At 38.8% G+C, this 24,576-nt stretch overlaps 1 protein-coding gene across 1 annotated transcript; it reads right to left on the reverse strand.

Annotated features, from left to right (window-relative positions):
- Positions 1-19,768: 19,768 nt before the first annotated feature.
- LOC111901926 (7-deoxyloganetin glucosyltransferase) lies at positions 19,769-21,570 on the reverse strand. Its single transcript, XM_023897783.3, has 2 exons — positions 21,009-21,570; positions 19,769-20,890 (listed from the first exon to the last, which is right to left on the reverse strand). The coding sequence occupies exons 1-2, from the start codon at positions 21,523-21,525 to the stop codon at positions 19,953-19,955; spliced, it is 1,455 nt and encodes a 484-aa protein (XP_023753551.1). The 5' UTR covers positions 21,526-21,570; the 3' UTR covers positions 19,769-19,952.
- Between the last annotated feature and the right edge of the window lie 3,006 nt (positions 21,571-24,576).

Below are 24,576 nucleotides of genomic sequence, written 5' to 3' on the forward strand. Positions count from 1 at the left end.
CTTCTATAACCCGTAGTGCTGTCGGATCATCTTCTGATCAAGTGAGTGTGTAGTTACCTTCTTCCAACACATTATTATAAAGTATTTTATATAAAATACATGCTATGTGTATATATTTTGTTGTTATATGTGTGAATGTATATTCACTCTCTTCTATCTCATAGATCTGAGTTATTCTCTATGAAATATGTGTTATGTGTGTGTGCCTCATCTGTTATGTGAAATATGCATTGATCAAAGCATGCTATACATGTTTTTATCTATGTATAAAAATGTATATATTTATCTACTAATATGTTGGGTAGAACATGGGTAGATAGTTGGTGTGTAATAAACAGATGAGAGGCCTCGTTGTTGTTTGATTTAGTCATCTAGCGGAGTTTAGATGACGACCATTGGCTATTCTAGACAGTCTTGTGGAAACATTAGCAGGTTCGCCACCTGTAGGTGTTAATGAACTTGGGTGTTCATTCGCTGTACTCCATCCCCCTCATGGTTGCCTTATTTGACTTATATTGCCGAGGTACCCCCGAAGCATGTGTTGTCGCCCCGATGAAGTATTCTTAGACTAGGTCCCTTGTGTTAGTTGTTTTAGAGACATAAAGTGAGAATAACGGGAATGGGTAATTGGGTTATTGTTGGTTGGTGAAAATTAAATATGATTATTTATTGTGGGTTGAAAACCCTATATGCTCACCAGGCTCCCAAGCCTGACCCACTCAGTTTTATTTGTATTACAGGAAGTGGCGCGAGGGCATGAGATGGATGAACCATCAGTTGTTTTGATTGCAAGTCTGTATATGTTTATATTTGTTGAATGACTTGTAATTTATTCGTTTATGCTTATTGGTCTGTATCGGAACATGACACCCCGAGTTTTGATTATAATGAAAAATACATTTCTTTTAAGAAATGCTTTGGTAAACATTGTTTTATCATGTTTTGTTTTTGGGAACAAATTCCGCAACTCTTTCAAATCAAAAGGATTTACTCTGAAAATTATTTTAAAAGCATAAATGAAATCGGTGTTTTCTGGCCGAGATTTTGGGGATGTCACAGTTGGTATCAAAGAATTAGTTTAAGCGAATTAGGAATTTGTAGGATTTCTAGACTTAAACTTAAAATGCTAAGTGAAATGTTGAGATGTGTGTCTGTGATATTTTAGACACGAGCACTAGTTTATTTTAGGAAAATTGCCTAAAATGCTTTTATGTGCTAAATGTTATATGTTTGCCATATATGATATTATTTGTTCGGATCTATGGTCTGTTGCCGACCGGATCTGGAAACCTTATGTGTGTAGGATTCTAAGCGTACGTCTACGATATTAGAACTAGCATGTAAACGTTTCGGAGTGATAAGGATGATTTGATTATCTACCATGATTGGGGATCTAATTTCACCTTATTCGGTGTGTAGATCAAAATGGTGAGAACAAGAAGTGGAGTTGGAAATGCTGACGAAAACAGGAATCAACCACCAGTGATTGAACAAGTACCTGTCATAGCAGCAGCACCTGAGCCAATAACCATGGCTGGTGTGCAAATGATGATTCAGACGATGTTGGATCTTCAGATGGATGAAACTAGACGGTTGCTTCAACAAAATCGTGAAGAACTGTCAATTCGTGTGGAGGAGCCTGAATTAAATGAAGGGCACTCGGAAGGTGGAAACTTCAGTGGGTCTATTGGTCAAGCCAACCCACCGATAGTTAGGCAAAACAACCATGATGGAAGGAATGATGGAATGGGATGCAAGTACAAGGACTTTCTAACTTGAAAACCATCGACCTTCAATGGAAAGGAGGATCCGATTGGAGTTATGGATTGTATCTCCGAAATGGAGTTAGCCTTCATGACGTGTGGCTGCAGAGACAAGTTGCAGACTATCTATGCAGTGCGTTAGTTCCGAGGTGGAGCCGTTCGTTGGTGGAACACTCTAGGGAAGACGTTAAGCCCTAATGAGCCACTGCAATTGACATGGGCAGAATTCTTGGTGCAGTTCAAGCGCAAGTTCTGTTCGGCTCAAAATTTGTTGGAGTTGGAGAACAAGTTCCTGACATTGACGAAAGGAAGCATGTCAGTTGATGAATACACCAATAGCTTCACCGATAAGATGGAGTTTTCCTTGCGTATCGTCCCAGACGAGTTGACAAAGGTGGACCGGTATGTGAAGGGACTCCCATGGGAGTACGAGGTGCCAGTACGTCAGGCACTTACTCTAGAGGCAGCTATCTGGGCTGCTAAGTCTGTTGAGAACATGATCAAGGGAAGAACCGCCGACAAGGTTGAAGTTGGCGAGAAGAGAAAGTTTGAAGGAACTTCAGGTTCCAATAAGAAAAGTAAATTTTTGAAGTCAAATTCGAAGAAGTTTGGAGGAAAGGGAGGCGAAGCAAAATGGTGTGAGAAGTGCAAGAAAAAGCACTTTGGGAAATGTAGCGAGGATGTGACCTGCTACAAGTGTGGAAAGGTTGGACATTTTGCCAATGAATGTCCGAACAACAAAAGGATGTGTTTTAGTTGTAATGAAGAGGGGCATATTTTGAAAGACTGTCCAAAGAAGAAGGAGGCAGCTAGGCCCAACATTCCACCAAAGCCGAAGGCGAGAGCCTTCCAGATGACACTTGAGGCTGCTAAAGATTAAGCTGATGTCGCTTCAGGTACCTTTCTCATAAACGAATTACCTGCTCAAATTTTGTTTGATTCTGGAGCCAACTACTCCTTTATTTCGCATGAGTTTGGTAGAAAGCTAGCTTTGCCTATTGATAGACTAGATGATGCTTTATTAGTCGAAGTAGCTATTGGCAAGTTTGTACCTGTTAGCCATCGTATGAAAAACATCTTAATTGATCTGAATGGGAATAAGTTTCACGAGGAATTATTCCTTATAGAGCTTAATGGTTTCGACATCGTTTTGGGAATGGATTGGCTTAGCGCCAATGATGCCGAAATTTTATGCAAGAAGAAGATAGTTAAAGTAAACCCGCCTGGAAAAGATTCGTTTATGGTGTATGGGGACAAACGCAGAGTGAATTCTGGAATCATTTCTCTAATGAAAGCCAGAAAGTGTTTGACCAAGGGATGTACATCATATCTAGCATTCGTGATTGATGCTAAGAAGGAAAAGAAGGTGATGCAGAGTATTCCAGTGGTGTGTGATTATCCGGAAGTGTTTCCCGAAGACCTTCCTAGATTACCACCTGATAGACAAGTGGAGTTCAGAATAGACTTGTTACCAGGAACCACGCCAATAGCAAAAGCACCTTATCGATTAGCACCGACGGAGATGAAGGAGCTAATGATGCAACTTCAGGAGTTATTGGACAAAGGTTTCATTAGACCTAGTTCATCGCCCTGGGGAGGTCCGGTGTTATTTGTGAAGAAGAAAGATGGAAGTATGAGAATGTGCATCGATTACAGAGAGCTGAACAAGGCAACAATAAAGAATAGATATCCGTTGACGAGGATTGATGACCTATTTGATCAATTGCAAGGTTCGAGCTATTTCTCGAAGATCGATCTAAGGTCAGGATATCATCAGCTGAAAGTAAGAGAGCAAGATATCGAGAAGACTGCATTCAGAACTAGATATGGACACTACGAGTTCTTGGTTATGTCGTTTGGACTAACCAATGCTCCGGCAGTGTTCATGGATTTGATGAATAGGGTTTGTAATCCGTTCCTTGATAAATCCATGATAGTGTTCATAGACGACATTCTGATTTACTCGAAAAGCCAGGAGGAGCATGGCAGACACTTGCGAGAAGTGTTAGAAGTTTTGAAGCAGGAGAAGCTGTATGCGAAGTTCTCCAAATGTGATTTTTGAATTCGTGAAGTCCAATTCTTGGGTCACGTGGTCAACCAAGAGGGGATAATGGTTGATCCAGCGAAGATCGAAGCTGTGATGAAGTGGGAACAACCGAAAAGTCCCACGGAGATTCGAAGCTTTTTAGGATTAGCCGGATATTACGGAAGGTTTATCCAAGGTTTTTCCTCGATCGCTACTCCATTGACAGCTTTGACCCACAAAGGAGCTACTTATTCTTAGAGTGATAAGCATAAAGAAGCAATCGAGAGGTTAAAGAAGAAGCTATGCGAGGCACCGATACTTTCTTTACCCGATGGAGTTGAAGACTTCGCCGTTTATAGCGATGCGTTTGGGGTTGGATTGGGTTGTGTTTTGACCCAAAGAGAAAAGGTGATAGCATATGCGTCTCGACAGCTGAAAGAGCATGAAAAGAATTACCTGACTCATGATTTGGAGTTGGCAGCGGTAGTTTTCGCTCTGAAAATATGGAGGCATTACCTCTATGGCACGAAGTGCAAACTTTTTATTGATCATAAGAGTCTCCAATATCTCTTTAATCAGAAAGAATTGAATATGAGGCAACGACGCTGGCTAGAATTACTTAAAGACTACGACTGTGAGATACTTTACCACCCCGGTAAAGCTAATGTTGTTGCTGATGCTCTCAGTCGGAAAGTCAATCTTGAAAGGAAAAGGCCAAGAGCGTTGAGAATAGAAGTTGTCTCGACAATTGTGGAGAGTATAAAGAAAGCTCAAGAGGAAGCTTATGAGAAAAATGACCGAAAGGAGGAACGTTTGGGTAAAACGTTGGTATTTGGTACAAACGGTCATGGACTGAAGGTATTCCAAGATCGTATTTGGGTACCTAAGTCAGGAGGAATTAGGGATCTTCTGATGGAAGAAGCTCACAAAACCATGTACTCAATTCATCCTGGTAGCACTAAAATGTATAAGGACCTGAAACCCTACTATTGGTGGTCGACGATGAAGCTTGATGTTGCAAAGTATGTGGCTGAGTGTGTTACTTGTGCGAGAGTCAAGACACAACATCAGAAACCGTACGGGAGTTTAGAACCATTGCCTGTGCCTATGGGTAAGTGGGAAGACATTGCTATGGATTTTGTCACTAAACTGCCCAGAACAAAGAATGGTCACGACATGATTTGGGTGGTCGTTGATCGGCATGATTTACGTGAAGGAAATTGTGAGGCTTCACGGTGTTCCGTTAACGATTGTATCGGATCGTGATAGCCGTTTCACCTCAAGGTTTTGGAAAAGTCTACAAGAGGAAATGGGTACCAAGTTATGTTTAAGTACAACTTACCATCCGCAGACTGATGGTCAGAGTGAAAGAACAATACAAACACTTGAAGATATGCTTAGAGCATGTACCTTGGAATTCCTAGATAATTGGGATGAACATTTACCATTGGTAGAATTTTCCTATAATAATAGTTTTCACTCGAGCATTAAGATGGCACCTTATCAAGCTTTGTATGGACAGAAGTGTCGTACGCCGTCTTGTTGGCTTGAGGCTGGGGAAAAGCAGTTTATGGGACCGGAGATGGTCCATCAAACCGCTGAAAAGCTGAAAATAATTAGGGAAAGAATGTTAGCAGCTCAAGATCGTCAAAAGAGCTATGCTGACAAGAAGCGAAGACCGATGACTTTTGAGATTGGAGATTCGGTTTTGCTTAAAGTCTCGCCGTGGAAGGGACTTATAAGATTTGGTAAAAGGGGAAAGTTGAGTCCAAGGTTTATTGGACCGTTTAAAGTTCTTCAGAGGATTGGGAACCAAGCTTACAAGCTCGAATTACCCGAAGAACTGAATGGAATTCACAACACTTTTCATGTGTGTTATTTGAGGAAGTTCACGGGAGAAGTTCCCGACATAATTCCAATTTCTAAATTGAGAATTGATGAGAACAAAAGGTTGATTGAAGAACCAGAGGCAATTGTTGACCGAAAGACTAAGAAGTTGCGACGCAAAATGGTTGGGTTAGTGCTTGTCCGATGGAAACACACGAATGGGCCGAATCTCACCTGGGAGACGGAGAGTGACATGATGAGTCGCTATCCGCCTTTGTTTGCTGGTGTGTGATTCCGGGACGGAATCATTCTAAGGTGGAGAGAATTGTAACGCCCGTGTTTCTGGGCTTGCCATTTTTAGCAATGTAATAGTCTAGGTTAACTTTTGTAACCCCTATTTGAAATAATAAAAATGTATTATTTGTGATTTATGTGTGTGTTCTTAATTATTATAATTTAATGAATTAAGAATAAGATAAGCGTCAAAATTAAAGTATTAGATATGCCCGATATCTTTGCATAAAGTTGTAGTGGTTGAAACAAGGATTCCGGAGATATAAGAAATGCCAAAATCCGAGTTATAACGAAGAAGTTATGACCAGTCGAAGTTTCGCGACAGAACCGGCACGACGCCGAGTGACGTAAAATATGAATTTAAGATAGAGCGATATTTAGCCTTAGCGATCTAAACGAACGTCGTAGATTTCGTTAAACCGAGAGCGTGCATAAAAGGAACGCCCAAATCTGACTTCGTATGAGGAAGTTATGATTTTCTGAAGTTTCGACGTGGCAGTATGCAGCCCGAATACTCGATTTGAGATCGAGCGGTTTTTAGCCGAAACAATCTAAATGAGAATCGAAGATCTCGTTGTTAGTAGCGAAACGATGAAAAGATAGGCGAAAACGGACGTCGGACGAAGAAGTTATGATTTTATAACGAAGTTTTCTTGTCCGAGCCTCCTAAAAATAATTAATAAAAATAAAAGTCAAAATGAGTCGACGGAGTCTAAACGAAAGTTGTAGAGGGTAGTCTCACCTTCGCGTGGATATAAAGAACATCGAAAACGGAGTTCGTATGAAGGAGATATGAATTTTTGAAGTTTAATAAATATTTAATATTTATTTTTATTTATCCTCCGATATTATCCGAAGAAGGGTTAGGCGGTTTATCCGAAGTACGCGCCGCGTACTGCTGTACGCCCCGCGTACAGCGAAGGGCACTCGAGTATTCCGAAGTGGTATGCAATGACGTATGAGGGCCGATGACGTAAGCGCTGACGACCCCCGAGGCGTACGCCCCGCGTAGCCTCGTACGCCCCGCGTACGTGCGAGGGTCCAGCACTATAAAAGAGGATCCGAAGGCAGCTCATTTCTCATTCAAAATTTCTTCCTTCTCTCTTGTCCTTTGCCTCGTTTTGCGTGCCGATTGTACCCCGAAGCCTCGGTATTATTCCCGAGCCCCGAAGCGAGATCCGAAGCCCCGAGAATCCCGAAGAGCGTTATTCCCGAGCCGAAGCCCTGCCCGCGAGGAGCCCGGTTTTTGTGAAGATCTTCCAGATCTACGGAGAGATGCTGCTTCTATAAGCCGTAGTGCTGTCGGATCATCTTCTGATCAAGTGAGTGTGTAGTTACCTTCTTCCAACACATTATTATAAAGTATTTTATATAAAATACATGCTATGTGTATATATTTTGTTGTTATATGTGTGAATCTATATTCACTCTCTTCTATCTCATAGATCTGAGTTATTCTCTATGAAATATGTGTTATGTGTGTGTGCCTCATCTGTTATGTGAAATATGCGTTGATCAAAGCATGCTATACAGGTTTTTATCTATGTATAAAAATGTATATATTTATCTACTAATATATTGGGTAGAACATGGGTAGATAGTTGGTGTGTAATAAACAGATGAGAGGCCTCGTTGTTGTTTGATTTAGTCATCTAGCGGAGTTTAGATGACGACCACTGGCTATTCTAGACAGTCTTGTGGAAACATTAGCAGGTTCGCCACCTGTAGGTGTTAATGAACTTGGGTGTTCATTCGCTGTACTCCATCCCCCTCATGGTTGCCTTATTTGACTTATATTGCTGAGGTACCCCCGAAGCATGTGTTGTCGCCCCGATGAAATATTCTTAGACTAGGTCCCTTGTGTTAGTTGTTTTAGGGACATAAAGTGAGAATAACGGGAATGGGTAATTGGGTTGTTGTTGGTTGGTGAAAATTAAATATGATTATTTATTGTGGGTTGAAAACCCTATATGCTCACCAGGCTCCCAAGCCTGACCCACTCAGTTTTATTTGTATTACAGGAAGTGGCGCGAGGGCATGAGATGGATGAACCATCAGTTGTTTTGATTGCAAGTCTGTATATGTTTATATTTGTTGAATGACTTGTAATTTATTCGTTTATGCTTATTGGTCTGTATCGGAACATGACACCCCGAGTTTTGATTATAATGAAAAATATATTTCTTTTAAGAAATGCTTTGGTAAACATTGTTTTATCATGTTTTGTTTTTGGGAACAAATTCCGCAACTCTTTCAAATCAAAAGGATTTACTCTGAAAATTATTTTAAAAGCATAAATGAAATCGGTCTTTTCTGGCCGAGATTTTGGGGATGTCACACTTCAGTTGTAATATACTTTGCAAAAAATGGTGCTTTTTGATTGAATTAAGTCTCATAATCATTCACAGTCGTTCCTCCCTGTTTAAGCTCGAGGAATTCTTTCTCCAATCTTCTCCTTATGTCTAGAGGACAATACTTTCCTAGCAGACAAGTTTTGAACATTTCCCAAGATAAATTATCCTGGTCATACTCATTGAGAGCTTTAAATGTTGCTTCCCACCAGACTAAGGCTTCTACGATGAGCATTGTAGAAGCATAATTAGCTTTGTCTTCATCAACCACATGAGAGATACAAAATACTTTTTATGTGTTTTGGATCAATGTAAGAACAACAATGGGATTAAGAACACCTAAAAACTTCGTAGCACCATTACTCTTGAAAGTTTTGATTGAGGGACGTTTCACCTCCCCTTTTGAAGATTCTTCGGTGGCTTTCTCTTTACCTTTATCACTATTCTTTTTGTGTTCTTTGAGAGTCTGCCGAATAACACCAGTGAGTTTATCCATAAGTCGCTCTTTACGAGGGGATACTGGAGTATTTATTTCATTGGGATGAGGATCTCCAACCACATCTGGTGTATGGCTACTCACCTGTTCAACCATTGTTATGAAAATTTGGAGTAATATAGTATTTTAGAATATTAGGATTTATAATTACCTAATACTTTACTTAATTCTTTCGTATGTTTTGTATCCATATACTTACAATGAATCCATTCATATATTAAACTTCTGACGGTTTAAGTATAAATACCAATCCGTGATATTTAGTTCACTTAAACTACTGCTCTGATACCGTGATTGAGAGAACCACTACTTCTCTAAATCTTACCACATTATAACTCCAAACATGCTACATGCATATTCATAATATAATTTACAAAAGAGTGGATACAAACCAACTATGAAGATTTTTATAGATTTTATATATTACATAACTTCCCAGGAAATTATACACTAAGTACAAAAGTGATAATATTAAGTATTCTACATCTTCTTACAGTACATAACTATACCCGCTTATCGCCTGCAATAATTAAACACTAAGAGGGATAAGCATGTAATGCTTAGTGAGTTCAATAACATTTATAATATAACATTATTTCATATACGTATCAATATGACAGAAGCAAAGAGGGACAAAGAACAACAAAGGCATAAGTGTATCATAAGACATGCTTTCTATATCAACCAATGATTTGATTCAAAGATTTACGATCAATGAGACACAATGATTTGAAGTTGATACACTTCAATAAAACTTCAGCCCAAGTGGCCTAGCCACAATCATTACCATAGCAGGAGGAGACGAACACTTGGTCCCGAGGGACCAGAATATCGTCCACGCTATAACCCAATGTCAAGCCATCAGTTCTCCCCAGTAGCAGGAACGTCACAAATCCTGCTTTTTGCTCAACAACCTCCGATGTTCAACGCCTATTTCCAACAGTCGTACGTATTAGACCATCAAGCACGGCCATCGCAAGAGCCTAGCCAGAACTCATCTATAACACAAAAACTCAACACCTTCGCTCAACAGCCTTAAGGGGAAATTCCGAACATGCTCCAGTAGCTAGAGAAAAGCTCACAACTACAACAAAGCACACAATCGATCTCCCAGCAGCAACCATACATCATGTAAGCAACAATTTTTAATAAAGCATATAGGAACCCGTCTTACGCTCAATAATTTACGATATTCAGTGGTTTTCCATACTCTCACCTCGAAAAACCAGTGAGAAGCACCAGTTCTGCCTTTTTCTAGGAGCTTTTGTAGTATGAGATCCCACACTCGGCGATAATACCAAATATCCCCAAGTATGATGGAACAACTGACCCCGACGAGCACATCGAGACCTATAAGTGGACAATGACATCACTGAGGATGGATATGCGGTTCATGTGTACGTATTTCCCTGTTACATTATCCAGAAACGCCAGAATATGGTTCAAGGCGTTGCAACTGGGCAACATCATGAGTTTTGAACAACTAAGATACATTTTCCTCAACAACTTCATGTAACTAAGGAAAGGCAAGGGAGATGCAAACTCCATAATTTCATGCATGGAAAAAGAAGGAGAGTCGATATGGGAATATTATGATAGATTCATGTTGGAGATACTTAATGTACCAGGACATGAAGAGTTCCTTGTAACCGGTGACGTCGCCCTTGGTCTACTCCTCGACCCTTTGTCAAAAAAGATGTAGGAGATGGTACCTCAGTCGAGAGACGAGCTCAAATATAGAGTCGAGAAATACCTCCGGGATCGAAGGTGAGGAATGGTAGAAAGCCAATTTAAAGGCCGTCACCAATGTGTATATAAAAAAATAAGAAGCAAACTCCCACGTAATCCCCAATCATTGAGATCACTGATGGGATGTCAAGCCCACCAAGCAAATTACACCCTTTGATTGCTAAATAAACGTAATATAATGGTAAAAAGGGGTATCGATCCTCGGGGAAATGGTTGTATTCAATCACCAATGCAATTCAATAGAACTAGTGAAATTAAACTAATTAACGACAATTAAACTAAAGGGGGGGGGGGTTTGATTACTTGAAAACTAAAATATTTGAATATCTAAAAACCTTGCAATTAAGCAAGTTGATGAGATGCTCAAAGGTTGGGAATAATTGGTTAACTAAGGCAATTCAACACAATGAACATTTGTGTGTTTACCATTAGGATCTAATACAAAGCTTATCCTTCATCCCAAATTGGTTATAGCAATCATGAAGCATGATATGCCAAGATTCCTCATAGGTAGTATGGAGGTTGGGGAAGCCCACAACACACCTTCTTAATTAAGATCAAGGGTCAATTGAAGCAATTAATCCCAAGAAATCAATTAGCCTTAAGAATGAAGGAATCCCCAATTCCTAGAGGATGTCAAATGCTTACACATCCATAAAGGAGATATGATTCATAAGCTAGAGATGATTTCTACCGTCATAAAGCCTTTGTTCTAGATAAATTCAATGATCTAATGTAGAATCAATGAAATAAATCAACTATTGCTCAATGAAATACTAAGCTCGTGATCAAAGCATCAAATAAGCATAAGAATTGCAAACTAGAATCATAAACATGGAATAAATTGATAATCAACATAAATCCTTCAAAACCCACAAACATTCATTGGTTTTCAGCCAAAGTTAACCAAATAAGAGTATTAGCCACTCATGGCAACAAAGTAACAAGAACTATAATTTAATTGCATAAAGAAACTACCTAAGATTTGGAAAGATGAAAGGAAATGATTTAGCTCCCAAAATCGCCTCTTGCAGGTCTCCAATGGTGGAAAATCGTGAATGAGCCTCTAGATCTGATCCCTAAGAGTTATGGTGTGCCAAATGACTAAAATGCCCAAACTGGGCAGTTGCGCGGGTACCCGCGCGACGAAAATTCCACCCGCACAAATGTTGCTGTAATGCTATTGGTCCACCAAGCCACTCCACCCTTCCACTAACAAAGATTCCTTTGGTCCCCCTCCTTGTCCAGGTAATTTGAAATGCACCAATCATCATTTAGCCACCAAATGGATACTCCAAGTCCAAAATTTGAATTTTATGATCCATCTTCACAAGCCCAAATAATCCAAGTCAATAACTTTCAAAGCCCAATTCTTCCTCTTTGATTCCTCCAGGCCCAATAATGCCTCGGGAGCCCACTATGCCCGTCTCCAATCAACCCGCCACCGCAACAAGCACTGAAAAACCTACAAAATATCTCATGCAACATAACAAGCACCCGGTACGATCCATACTAAAGAAAAATAAATAAAATACAATGCATTAATGATAAAAAGATCTAAAAATCTAAAATATACTAATAAAAATAAGGAAATAAAATAAGCTATCAATCACCACAACAGAAGCCACGACAAGCACAACCGTCACTCGAGACACGCTTCTCACAAATTTCTCCCTTTTGGCAAAGATGATCCCCGTAGCCACCGAGATGAGGTGCATGTAGTTGAGAAAACACCCTCAAAGGTGAAGAAAGAGAAAGGGAAATATTGTGCGTACCACAAGAGCAAAACCCACGATACTGGAGAGTGAACAATCCCGAACAAGTAAGTGGATGAAAACACTTAATGGTTGACCTCACAACAATTGCAAAGGACTTGAAGTGTAAGTTCGAAGCTTACAAGAGGAATTCCTGAGATTGAAAAGTTGCCGACAAACGTCAAGTTAAGGAGGAGATTCTTACCATCGGGAAACTTCACGAGTGGAGTGAGTGCGAAGAGGCAGACGACACTATCGAGGTACTACTGAAAAACATCCTCAATATCAGCTTCTCATTAAAAGACCCATGAGTGCCTAGCTAGAATCCTAGGGATCAACTCGTGATAATGCCATACATGCATCAAAATCAAATTCATGAAGTGCTAATTGATAACGATAGTAGCACCGACATTCTTTACGAATACTATTTCCACCAACTCCTAGCCCCTAGGGAGAAGGCCTAAAACCTTCAACCAGGGGTCCACTCATCGGGATGACGGGACATCAGCTATGGACGATGGGCACCATTAACCTCCCACTTACCTTGGTCAGCCATGACTATAAAGAAACAACCACAAGCGTAATAGAGTTCTTAGTAGTACGTCACTTAACCGACGATGACACGCTCCTCGGACGACTATCGCTTTTTCAGCTCTAGGCTATACCATGAACAAATTACGGCAAGGTAAAGTTTAGCACAAGCACATGGTCAGCCACAATCGTTGCACTCAACCTAACAAAATGCCGCCAAACTATCTCTACATTAGAAACAGTAAACATTCCAAAGAAACGAACAACGAGTCATCACTTGAAGAAGAATCTGATCATGATGACTACCACATGAGACCAAGATGACAGGAAAAAGAATGCCTTGATTAAAGAAAATCTCAGGAAGGGGGGGGGGGGGGGGGGGAGGGCGTGGTAGCAGCAACACGACCACGTCGAAAATCGTAAAGGCAATTAGCATGAGCACTCACCCACCATCCGACAATAAGAAACCACTGTGGGTGCAAACAGGAGTGTATCGTTCATTCCATCTCGAGCGAGGATGTGCCACCCAACAATACCAAAAAGACCCCTCAGCCACTAGATAAAACACATAACAAGGTCTGGAGACATCGAGGCACAGAGCAAACAGTGACACGTACACTTAAAGATCCTATGGTCGAGCATGATCCCCAAGAGGAAACTACGAACACCGACACGACATCGTTCGGCAAGAAAATAAAAAAAGAGGTCAACCCACAACAAATCACCGAAGCCCCGGAAACCTTCGACAGGTTCAAATCGTGCTTAGATCTCCATCTATACAAGCTACTCCCTATCAATTCCCCAAATAACGGTGCATGGGGAGGCCTGAGAGTTGTGATAAGGTGAATAGGAAGCAAAAACCACTCGCCCCCATAGAGGAACCAGGCAAACAGAACCAAGGGGCGAAGGGATCTGAGAATCGTCTTCAAAAGGACAACTCAACGAGGAATGCTAAACCAAAAAGACCCCTCAGCCACTAGATAAAACACATAACAAGGTCTGGAGACATCGAGGTACAGAGAAAATAGTGACACGTACACTTAAAGATCCTATGGTCGAGCATGATCCCCAAGAGGAAACTACGAACACCGACACAACATCGTTCTGCAAGAAAATAAAAAAAGAGGTCAACCCACAACAAATCACCGAAGCCCCGAAAACCTTCGACATGTTCAAATCGTGCTTAGATCTCCATCTATACAAGCTGCTCCCTATCAATTCCCCAAATAACGGTGCACAGGGAGGCCTGGGAGTTGTGATAAGGTGAATAGGAAACAAAAACCACTCGCCCCCAGAGAGGAACCAGGCAAACAGAACCAAGGGGCGAAGGGATCTGAGAATCGTCTTCAAAAGGACAACTCAATGAGGAATGCTAAACCCCAACACGCGCAGAAACATAATTAAACCCCAGGGAAGCATGCCTGTGGAATATCCATGGTGCCAGGGCACATGCACCATAGGACCACCCCCATCGGAGACGTGCCTTACAACTTGAAAAGAGACATAAAACAATGTCACCACTTGGGTTTTCAAGCAGGTCGTTGCGAAAACCAAACTTTTGGTGATAACACCAACAGGACGAGATAACATTCGGACATGAGCAGGTTCAATAAGAAGGATGTTCCCAGGGAGTGTATGAGCAGGATTGTAGATGCACATCAAAGAGGAGTTCATGCCCCAAGAGCAAGGAGAAAAGCCCATACAAAACACGTTCGGGACAAGGGCAATGTAATCAAACTCCAAGCGAATAATCACATCCTAGTGGGCTAGCCTAAGACCCATGCCTTAGTTTATGTTATGATGTAGTCATCTCTTTTTATTTACTCACCAAACAATGTAGCTGTTTCCAAAACACTATTAATGAAGTGAAGGAAGTTGATTATAAAAAAACTATTAGAACGTTTTTTACTACTCAAACTTGATATCATTTACATAAGAGGTTGTGAACATTTACCAAATGGTAACAAGGACTAATCATATACATCATTTAAGTGAAACTGTTACGAGAATGAAATTATAGGGTTCAAAGGCTCATAACCTTTCCCTAAAACATGCCAACTAATCCCAAAGAGCCATAGCTCCTGATAATGACATGAATAAAGGCTTCAAAGGATCATAACCTTTCCATTGACACAAATATTACCAAATTCCCAAATGCCTCGAGGTGATGATTTTGGCTTGACTTAGAAGTTTAAGACTCGAGTGCGACCCTCTAAGACTCGGGACTTAGAACAAAGTTCCAAAAATGGTAGTTAGTAAACTTTAGCTAAAAAGGGATACCCTAACAAAGAAAACTGAATAGAAAGATCCAGTATAGAAATAATGATCTATGACCCAAAGAAAGGACAAAACCCAAGATCATAACATGATCTCCCATAATAGATCCAAAGGACCCTAAGTAAACACGGGTCCTAGAGTCATAAGCTGGGAAAATCTAGTAACATGGCTATATCGTCTACCCAAAAACTGCTTGTTGAGCAAAAACACCTAATTCCTTATGAAACAAGAAAATAATTATCTTGAGTCGACCCTCAACGCCAACATAAACCCGTGGGGAAGAATTGCCTCAGCAAGGAAAAATAAGGGCACATATTCACCAGTGACCAACATAAACGACCTGGGGATAGAAAAAAAACATTGCAGAAATAGAAATGACCATGTTATCAAAAGACAAAAATACTTGTCCTGCCAGACAACCCCCAAAATTGAAAACTTGTCCTCTTGAGGATATGTTAAGAGCCCATGTTATCGATTTTAATGGGAGTTGGGACTCCTGCCTTCCTCTGGTTGAGTTTTCTTACAACAACAACTATCACTCCAGTATCAGTGCCCCATCATTTAAGCTTCTTTATTGGAGGAAGTGTCGTATATTGTTAGGGACAGTTCGGTGATAGGGTCATGGAAAAGACCAATGTAGTACTCCATACGACAAAGCTTATCCAGTAGATTAGGTAGAGGTTACATATAGCTCAGTTTCGATAGAAGAGTTATGCCAACAAACGTTGCTCCAAGTTGTTATCACCCTAGAAGGGTGTAATACACTTTAAGAAGAGGGGTAAGTAGGGGCCCCGATATATTGGGCTGTTTCGAGTATTAACGATGGTAGGCAGGGTAGCATATCGATTGGATCTGCCTCAGGAGTTCAATCATATTCAAAATACCTTCCATGTTTTTAAACTTCAGAAGTGTGTGGCTGATGATTCAATAATTGTTCCTTTAGATGATATTCAGGTTGATGATGACCTGAATTATGGTAAGATGCAAGTGACGATTGTAGTTTGGAAGACAAAGGCCTTTCACAACAAGGTAGTATCAATGGTCAAAGTTTAGTGGCAGCTTCAGAAAGGTTCTGAATGAACTTGGGAACCTGAGGCAGAGATGCGAGAGCACTGCCCTAAGTTATTCGTAACATCGAACTTTGAGGACGAAGTCTGATTCAAGTGGGGGAGAATTATAACACCTCGATACCATGTATTTTCCATATCTACCCCTTAGTATGAAATTTCTTGCAAAATTTGTCTTATAGCTCACTTAATGAAGAGCTCGTGTTTATGTTAGTACGTTGGGCGTACTCAAGTGTACAGCGGGCGTACGTGCCTAGGGGTGGGGAAACCCTAATTTTTAGGGTTTGAGCTATATTTAAGCATCTTTATCTCCTCGACACCCTTTCCTTCACCAGCCTCTATCTCCCAAATCGACCCTTGCTAACCTTAATCCATTGTATTAGCATTTTGAGTTTAAGAGTGTGTATTTCGTGTTCTTGGAGGAAGGAGAAGATAGTGGAATCATCATGGAAGCTTAAGGTAACCTATATCCATAAGTATCTCACCCTCAAGCATCTATTGAAGGTATAAAGTTTGAAACTTGATGAGTTATTTGCTTAGATCTTGCTAGCCTAGAGTTTGTGTTCATTTTTGGTCCCTTAAGCTTGGTGTTCATGAGTATGGCTTACTTTAACCATAAGCGTTGTCCTTTCAGACGTTTTTAGGTGCTAGAAATTATTAAAAGGTGATCTTGGTCCCTTTCTGTTCTTTATGCATGATTTATGAGGTTTTAGTTTTGTACTAAGTTAAGGTTTGGTTGTTGGACTCATTCTAGCCAAGCAAAGTCATAAAGTTGAAAACTTTATGACTTAGAATATTATTTGGGACTAGATCTGAGATTTGGACGTTAAGTCTTAATGAATTAAGCACTTAACATAAAAGAGTAAATTCAGGCCGAGTAGGGTAGGCGTACCAGGGGGTACGATACACGTACTAGCCAAGAACCTCGTAATCTGGATGGATCGTGACTATGCTTAACATAGTGACTGAGTACACAGGGCGTACATAGTCTATGTTGACTTTCATTGACCTTTGACTTTTTAACATTGACCTTGAACACGATTTTGACCAAGTTTGACTTAGGGCAGTTTGGGTAAACAGAGTAGTAGATTGAGTTTAGGTCATTGCTTATTGTATAGGTGACCGGTAGAGCCAGCGGTTGGAGCAGTGATCTGTTCAACTATATTTCAAACTGTGCAATGAGTTTATCCCCATCGTACTCATGGGTCGAAGGCACCAATGCCAACCCCCTAGGCTATGTATCTTGGTATATAGGATAATGTTATGCTGATTATATGTTTGGTTGGTAGATCTGTATGATTACATGTACTTGCTAGTTATATGTTTATATGTCCCATATGTTGACATAGTATGACTGGGTTGAGGCTGTATTGCTTTGTGCAGTCGACCAACAAAGACGGGCAATCCAATCGGGAGATTGTGTGCCAGTGGTAATCCAATCAGGAGATTGTGGGTCAGAGTTGCAATCAAATCGGGAGATTGTGGCTAGGGTAATCCAATCGGGAGACTGTTAACCCAACATGCAATATGTATATTTTTTGGTTGTGTGTAGTATTGTGGGGGAACTCACTAAGCTTTGGCTTATAGTTTAAGTATTATGTTTCAGGTACTTCAGATGACCGGGACAAGACGAAGGCTTGATCGTACACATCCTTCAGATTTTATGAGATTTGATTTTGGGATACTTTGATTTGTGATTTTAACTTTTGGAAAGTATGTTTTGTAAACATTATGATTTTTGGTTTGGTTTTAAAAAATAAAAATTTTAACTTTATTTTTGGGATGTTACACATTAGAAAATTCATGATGTCCTTTTTTTCTTGTTATGTTGCCATCAATTTTGATAGCGAGATCAGAAAGACTGATAATGATGTTTTAACGCAAAAAGAAGTTCCTATGTCTTGAATAGTACTTCATTTAATATGAAAGATAACTACAATCCATACCAACAACATGACTTTTGTCTAATGGTATGGTGAGATATCATCATGTGTTGAGTGTTTAAGTCCCTTCTAAGACATAGGAGTATTTAAGTGGTAGTTTAAGAGTAGATTAAAGTATATATCGCCATTAAAAAAATCCATATTAATATCTTACATTAGTTGAAGGACCGGTTGTGTTATCTTGACATACATCATGGCATAAATCATAAATATACATGTAAGTTAAAATTTAATGCAAAAGTGGTCGTATGGTCACATTAATTAGTGTATGCTTATTCTAACTAGGATGGTACTTAAAAGGTCAAGCTGTATGCGTTTTATGCTTGACACCTCTCATATTATAGATTTGGGAATTAGCATTTCGGCTAACTTGACCTTAAATGATTTGGAATTTCTTACATTAGGCTATGGGGAGTGGGACTCAGCACTACTCGACAATAATGACATGAACATGAGGAACACCGCCCCTGAACTCGGCATGCCGAGCTCGAAAGGGTAAATCGACATCTCTTCGCTAAGTCTCTTTCTTCATTATCTCTTATTCCCTCCTTTCTTCTTCTCACTCTGCAACCCACCCCTTTCTTCTGGATTCTTCCCCTTGGTGGAGCTGATATGGAGTTCGCATGACTCCTTTCAGCCTTATTACTCACTAGCAATAGCCTGTGGGAACCACGGTTACAAAAATAATTATTTTTTTGTAGTAAAAACTCATAATTCTCAATCGATTATTTTCAATAAATTATTAATTAAACATGATTTTGTAGAATTTTTAATACAAAAATACAATTTATTATTGATAATCATAATTAGAACTTATTCAAGACAAATTTAATTTTCTCTTAAAAATCAGTGATCAAATAAATAATTACTTAATTTATTATCAAAATCAATACTTTTTTAAAAATAAAAATAATGAGAAAATGACAAGTGTCATTTTTATAGAGCATTTGAAAAGAAAATATAAATTATGAAAAAAATGACAAGTGAAATTAATAACTATTCTTTTATTAGTATAGGAAGATTTTGTAAAGACCTAATAACATTTATTCTAAAGTATTAATTTTAAGGTTTTCATTAAATAATGTTTAATTTGTTGATTACATCGAGAGCCTGTAAAATCTATACTTGAAAGTTATAGTTAACGTCTAAGAAAAGACATCGTTCTTTCTACCGGAGTTTGTTTGAGAGGGGCGCGTTCGACTTTTCTTCCTCAAAGTTTTATTTTAAATCATGAGTGAACATTGTTCTTTTTTATTTAGATACTAGTTTATAACCCGTGGAAAACAAAATTACAAAATTAATTAAAGTAAAAACCCAAGATTATGAATCAGTTATTTAAAAAATAAATAAATAAATTATTAATTAAGAGATATTTGGATGGTTATAATCGTTGATTTAAATAAATATATGACTTTATAATATTTATTAATTTCATTTTAATTTTTTTTAATGTAATTAAAGTAGGGAATTTAAAATTTTAAATTTAAAATAAATAATCAATAGGTTTATAAGTAAATGACATTAATTAAAAGCTTTAATATATAACACATGATAAAAAAAATTAAACTTATTTTTTCATTAGAATAACAAAATATTTTATTATAATAAGCACTCGGATCCATTTATGATTCCTCACATAGATGATATAATGAGACTGTGGACTTCACTCTTGTACACGAGGATCAGGACACACATCTTGAACATTGTTCCTATATTGTTTACAAAAAAAAAAAATGTCACATCAACCCTAAGAACATGAACGATTTCCAAATTAAGGCAAAATAATAAAATTACATCTACAACACAACATCGATCACTTTGAGCAATCAAATGGTCTATAATATGATAAACACACATGCATCATAGATAATGAGTTATTTTGTAGATGCATGTAGCAGCTGAATCACTTTATCCAAATTAACAATCGATGAACCAAAAGGAGAGGCACATGCTTTTTCGGCATTGTTCTTCAAGTCGATTGCATTCTTCCTCAACTCGTTCCCTCTTTCTCCATTCATCAACTCAATGACAAGCTTCGCAACTTCCTCTCTCTTTACATCATTGTCAATCTCCATGGCAACCTCCCACTTGTTGCAACACGACCAACAATTTGTTTGTTGGTCACCAAGATATGGCCAACAAATCATTGGGACTCCACCGGATATACTTTCAATTGTCGAATTCCATCCACTATGTGTTAAAAACCCTCCGATTGCTGGGTGATTTAGAACTTGTTCTTGTTGGCACCAACTAGCCAACATCCCTCTACTGTTTGTCTCTTCCAAAAACTCTGCTGGAAGAACGGAAGAGTCCCCCTTCACGAGGTCTGGACGTATTATCCATAAAAACGAATAATTGCTCTTTGCAAGTCCCCAACAAAACTCGACTAAGTGTTCATATGTCATCACTGTGAGGCTACCGAAGTTCACATAAATAACTGAAGATGGTTGTTTAGATTCTAGCCATTTCAAACATTTGTCTTCTTCTTTCCAGAGACTTGAACTGAGTGATGCTACAGATTCATCAACAATTGTCTTCTCTAGTAAATTTAAAGGACCGATTTCATAACATGGAGGAAATATCGAACAAAGCATCTCCAAAAGGTCATGGTCTAGTTCATGAAAGGTGTTGATGATGATAGCTGAAGCTCTTTTTGCTCTCTCTACTTGTAAGCACAAAAACTCACCCATGTATTCGTCAAAAGAGCTGGCGTTTCTGAAATATGAAGGCATGTCTTTTAGTCGTAAACCAGACATGGTGGGTGCACAATCTATCACGGTATCTAAATACCCATTTACTAAAGTACTCGAATCTGTAGAAAACTGATGAAATTAGAAACTAAAGTGCATACGCACATGAATGTATATATGTATAAACGCATACATCCATACATATATCTGATGTTCGAAGAAAATTGAGTGTATAATTACCTTTACGTGGCATTAAACCTCTCTCTAAAAGACTGGGATACTCATGAATACATATTAGACAACCAACACCGCTGGTCCATAGAACTATCTCGGGGATATCAAATTCGCTGGCCACATCATGGGTGAAGCCCATAACAGCGTCAGCCACTATACAAGTCACCGGAGAAGATGAAGCATTCAGTTTGGTAAGGAGACTTTTAAAGGGACCCATAAAATTTTTATCGAAGGACTTGCATAAGGATTCAACATCTTGCGTGGCATCAGGGTTCTGTGACGGAGGAAGGCCATCGGGAATCGTCTCGAAGCAGAAGGTAGGGAGGCCATGTAGGGCGTCGGAGCCCTGAGATTTGAGGAGCCGTTGATGGTTGAACTCGGTGTTAACGAAGGTTATATGAAAGCCTTTGGAATGGAGGATTTTAGCAACTTTTAGCATGGGGTTTATATGGCCTTGTGCTGGGGCTGGTAAGCACAAGGCATGTGGTTTCTTTTGTAAAGAACCCATGGAAGCCTTCTCCATTTTTTTCAAAATTCTGTTGACAGTATGCAGTTAATACATAATATCTTTCTATTTTTATAGCCACGTGGAAGAAGCAAAACACAATTTTTCTTTGATATAAATTATCAATCATTACTTAAAGCGACAGTTTTCTTCTATGTCAATTTTGTGGATTTTTTTGCAAAAATAGAGCACTTAAGTCTTATCCATTCATTTTCCCATAGAGTGCAGGGATAGTGTTATGGGCCACCAATTCAATAATGATTAGATGAATTTACATTAAGGCCCCTTTTAAGTTTCACTTTTACCACTTTAACTTATCTATAATTATATAATATTTGTTCATGAGCTATTAGTTTGTTTGAAATTATTAGAATTTAGAACAAGGTTTTTAGGGGAGGTGATAATCAGAAAATAATATTTAATTAGGTTGTTTGGGATGTGGTTATTAAACCGGATGTGGCCAACCTTATTATTCTCTCGAAAATGATCACGGAGACTAATATATGAAGACGGTTCCTTTTGGTTCTCTTGCGTTAAATTCATTCATAATCTTAAGCTTGATGGAACCTTGCCTAAAAAAACTTTAAAAGGTGTTTGGTTCAACATTTCTTAAATTTAGATTGAGTTTGAAGATAGAGAAATTAATTGGGTGAATACTTTCAAAAGACTAGTGGGAAAGGGAGAAAACATTTTTTTTAAATGATGGCTGGTGTGGTGCATTCTTTGAAAGATAGATGTCCTAATCTTTATGTCATTAAATTAATAAAGATTGCTTAATCATGGATATTGTGATTTTCAGTCCCAGTATGGAAGCTCAACGGAATTGGTTTTGGTTGAGGCAACCGATGAGGGGTCGAGAAGCTAACCAACCTTCCGATTTGATAAATCGTCTTGTGAATTTCCATTTTTCAGGTTGCGCGGACAGTTGTACATGGAGAGATGACAGTAGAGGCGGTTTTGCTGTCAAGTATGTGAGATTGTTGTTGGATACAGATGGAATAACAATTTGTGCTCTTTCAATTGGGTTAAGTGGATTCTTATTAAAATCAATTGTTCTGTGTGAAGATTATTAGAAGAAAGGATTCCCACAATGGTTGTCGGTGCCAACAAACTAAATAACCCTAGATATTACACACAAGATAACGTATAATGGAAAGTGGATCGAATCCACGGAGACTAGTTCCGTTTGCAACTTAATAAAAATCTTTCGTATAAATATTTATAAAATAACAATATAACTAAAGAGAGGGGTTTTTAATACTTTTTTTTGATTTAAGAAACCTAAGTTATATTCAACACTTGAAAATTACAATTCAACAAAAATGAGAGTTCGATAGAAATCAGTAAGACTTCCCATTTTTCAAAACAATTTTTTTTATTTTTAACTAAGGATAAAATATTGTTTCCCAAAAACAATGTCATGAAAAACATAAGTATCAAATACAATCATCCCAAAATATGAGAGTATCAAAGCACGCAGAATCACAGAAACTGTAGGTGAATGTGTACAATCAAACATTTGTCTTCCCGCGATCATCTGAAGTACATGAAACACAGTAAATCAACATCTGTATGAACGAATCTTAGTGAGTTCCTGCAAAATACCACATACAACATATATAACAATACAAAGATGTATCGGGTCTGTATCAACCCCGATTCCATATTAACTTCGAGCCTAGATCGATTCCATCTGGTCTGCCTCAACCCCGAGTCCGTAATGACTCCGGACACAGATCAGCTCTGTTGGGTGTTAGGTGTTGCATCATTGGGCTGTTTTGTATTTAGTCCAATATGTATACGATTTGGACATGTCCAACCATCTTATTAATTAGGGTTTATGTATTTATAGTGCATGCATGCACCGTACGAGGTTAACACTTTTATCTTTGTAAATCATTGTAAACCCTAATCACGCCTCTACAGTTGAAATTCTTCATCAAGTGAAACTCAGGTGTGACTTTTAATGATTCGATATATGTTTGATTATCATTGTGTTTTTGCATTACCTATTTGAATCTTATCGATATTTTAAATTTTAATCTCATCAACTGGTATCAGAGCAGGAGACTATGTAATCTATACGCATTCTTTTGTCAAAAGAAGTTATTAGGGTTTCCGATAATATTGGATCTTGTTCGGTCGTCATCTCTGTGTTCTTGACGTTGTCATTGTAATATCAATATTACCCTAAGTTTTTAGACGTCTGATTCTTGAACAGGTTTCGAAAATCTTGTTAAAATGTCGCACGACGATTCTCAAATCAATTCCATCAACAGTACTGGATCAACAACAAGGATTCCCATTCTCTTTCCCAGCGACTATGAAGTCTGGGCACTTCACTTTGAAGATTATGTTCTAGGTTTAGAAGATAATGGTTACTTCATCTGGCAAGCTATTACTATTAGAAGTTTTGTTCACTCTGGAACAAGAAGGGAGATTAAAACTCAGACCGACCTTAATCGACTTCTTCTTGATGTCAAAGAAGTTCCTCAAGATGAGAGAGACAAGCTGCAGAGCAACATCAAAGCAATGAGAATCATTAGATTCGCATTGCAGTCTAATACGTTTCCTCTTGTTAGTTCTTGTGATACAGCCAAAGCCATATGGGATAGGCTTAAAGAGCTTTATTCAACAAATGCAGATCTAGAGCATTCTACTCAAACGCTCTTGTTGTCTGAATTTGGTGCTTTCGCACAAAATGCTGATGAAAATCTGAGTTAAACGTTCAATCGCTACAATCATCTTTTGAGAATGATGATTAAGCATAGGATTGGACGAGAAACCATCGATCATAAGGTAACATTCGTGAATGGATTAAGGTTGGAATGGATGTCAGTGGTTTCAATGGTGAAAGCTCACGAGCAGTTCATAAATTATACGTTAGCAAAGCTAGTAGGGATCGTGAAATCACACGAAAGTGCAGTGAATAAAGAAACAAAATTTGTGTCTAGCATGGGTACATTGGCTCTAGTTGCAAAGGGGAAACAAGTTGTTGAGGATGATGCTGAGTCTAACCTTTCTGACTGTGAACTGACGAATGAAGAGTTCGCTCTAATGGTGTCGAAT

The sequence above is a fragment of the Lactuca sativa genome, chromosome 6 (assembly GCF_002870075.4).
Source record: "Lactuca sativa cultivar Salinas chromosome 6, Lsat_Salinas_v11, whole genome shotgun sequence".
NCBI classification, from domain to species: Eukaryota; Viridiplantae; Streptophyta; class Magnoliopsida; order Asterales; family Asteraceae; genus Lactuca; species Lactuca sativa.

Coding starts and splice junctions, on each gene's coding strand:
- LOC111901926 (XM_023897783.3), bottom strand. CDS start 21,525: ATGGAGAAGGCTTCCATGGGTTCTTTACAAAAGAAACCACATGCCTTG. Junction 20,891..21,008: donor AGGTTTAATGCCACGTAAAG/GTAATTATACAC, acceptor AGTTTTCTACAG/ATTCGAGTACTTTAGTAAAT.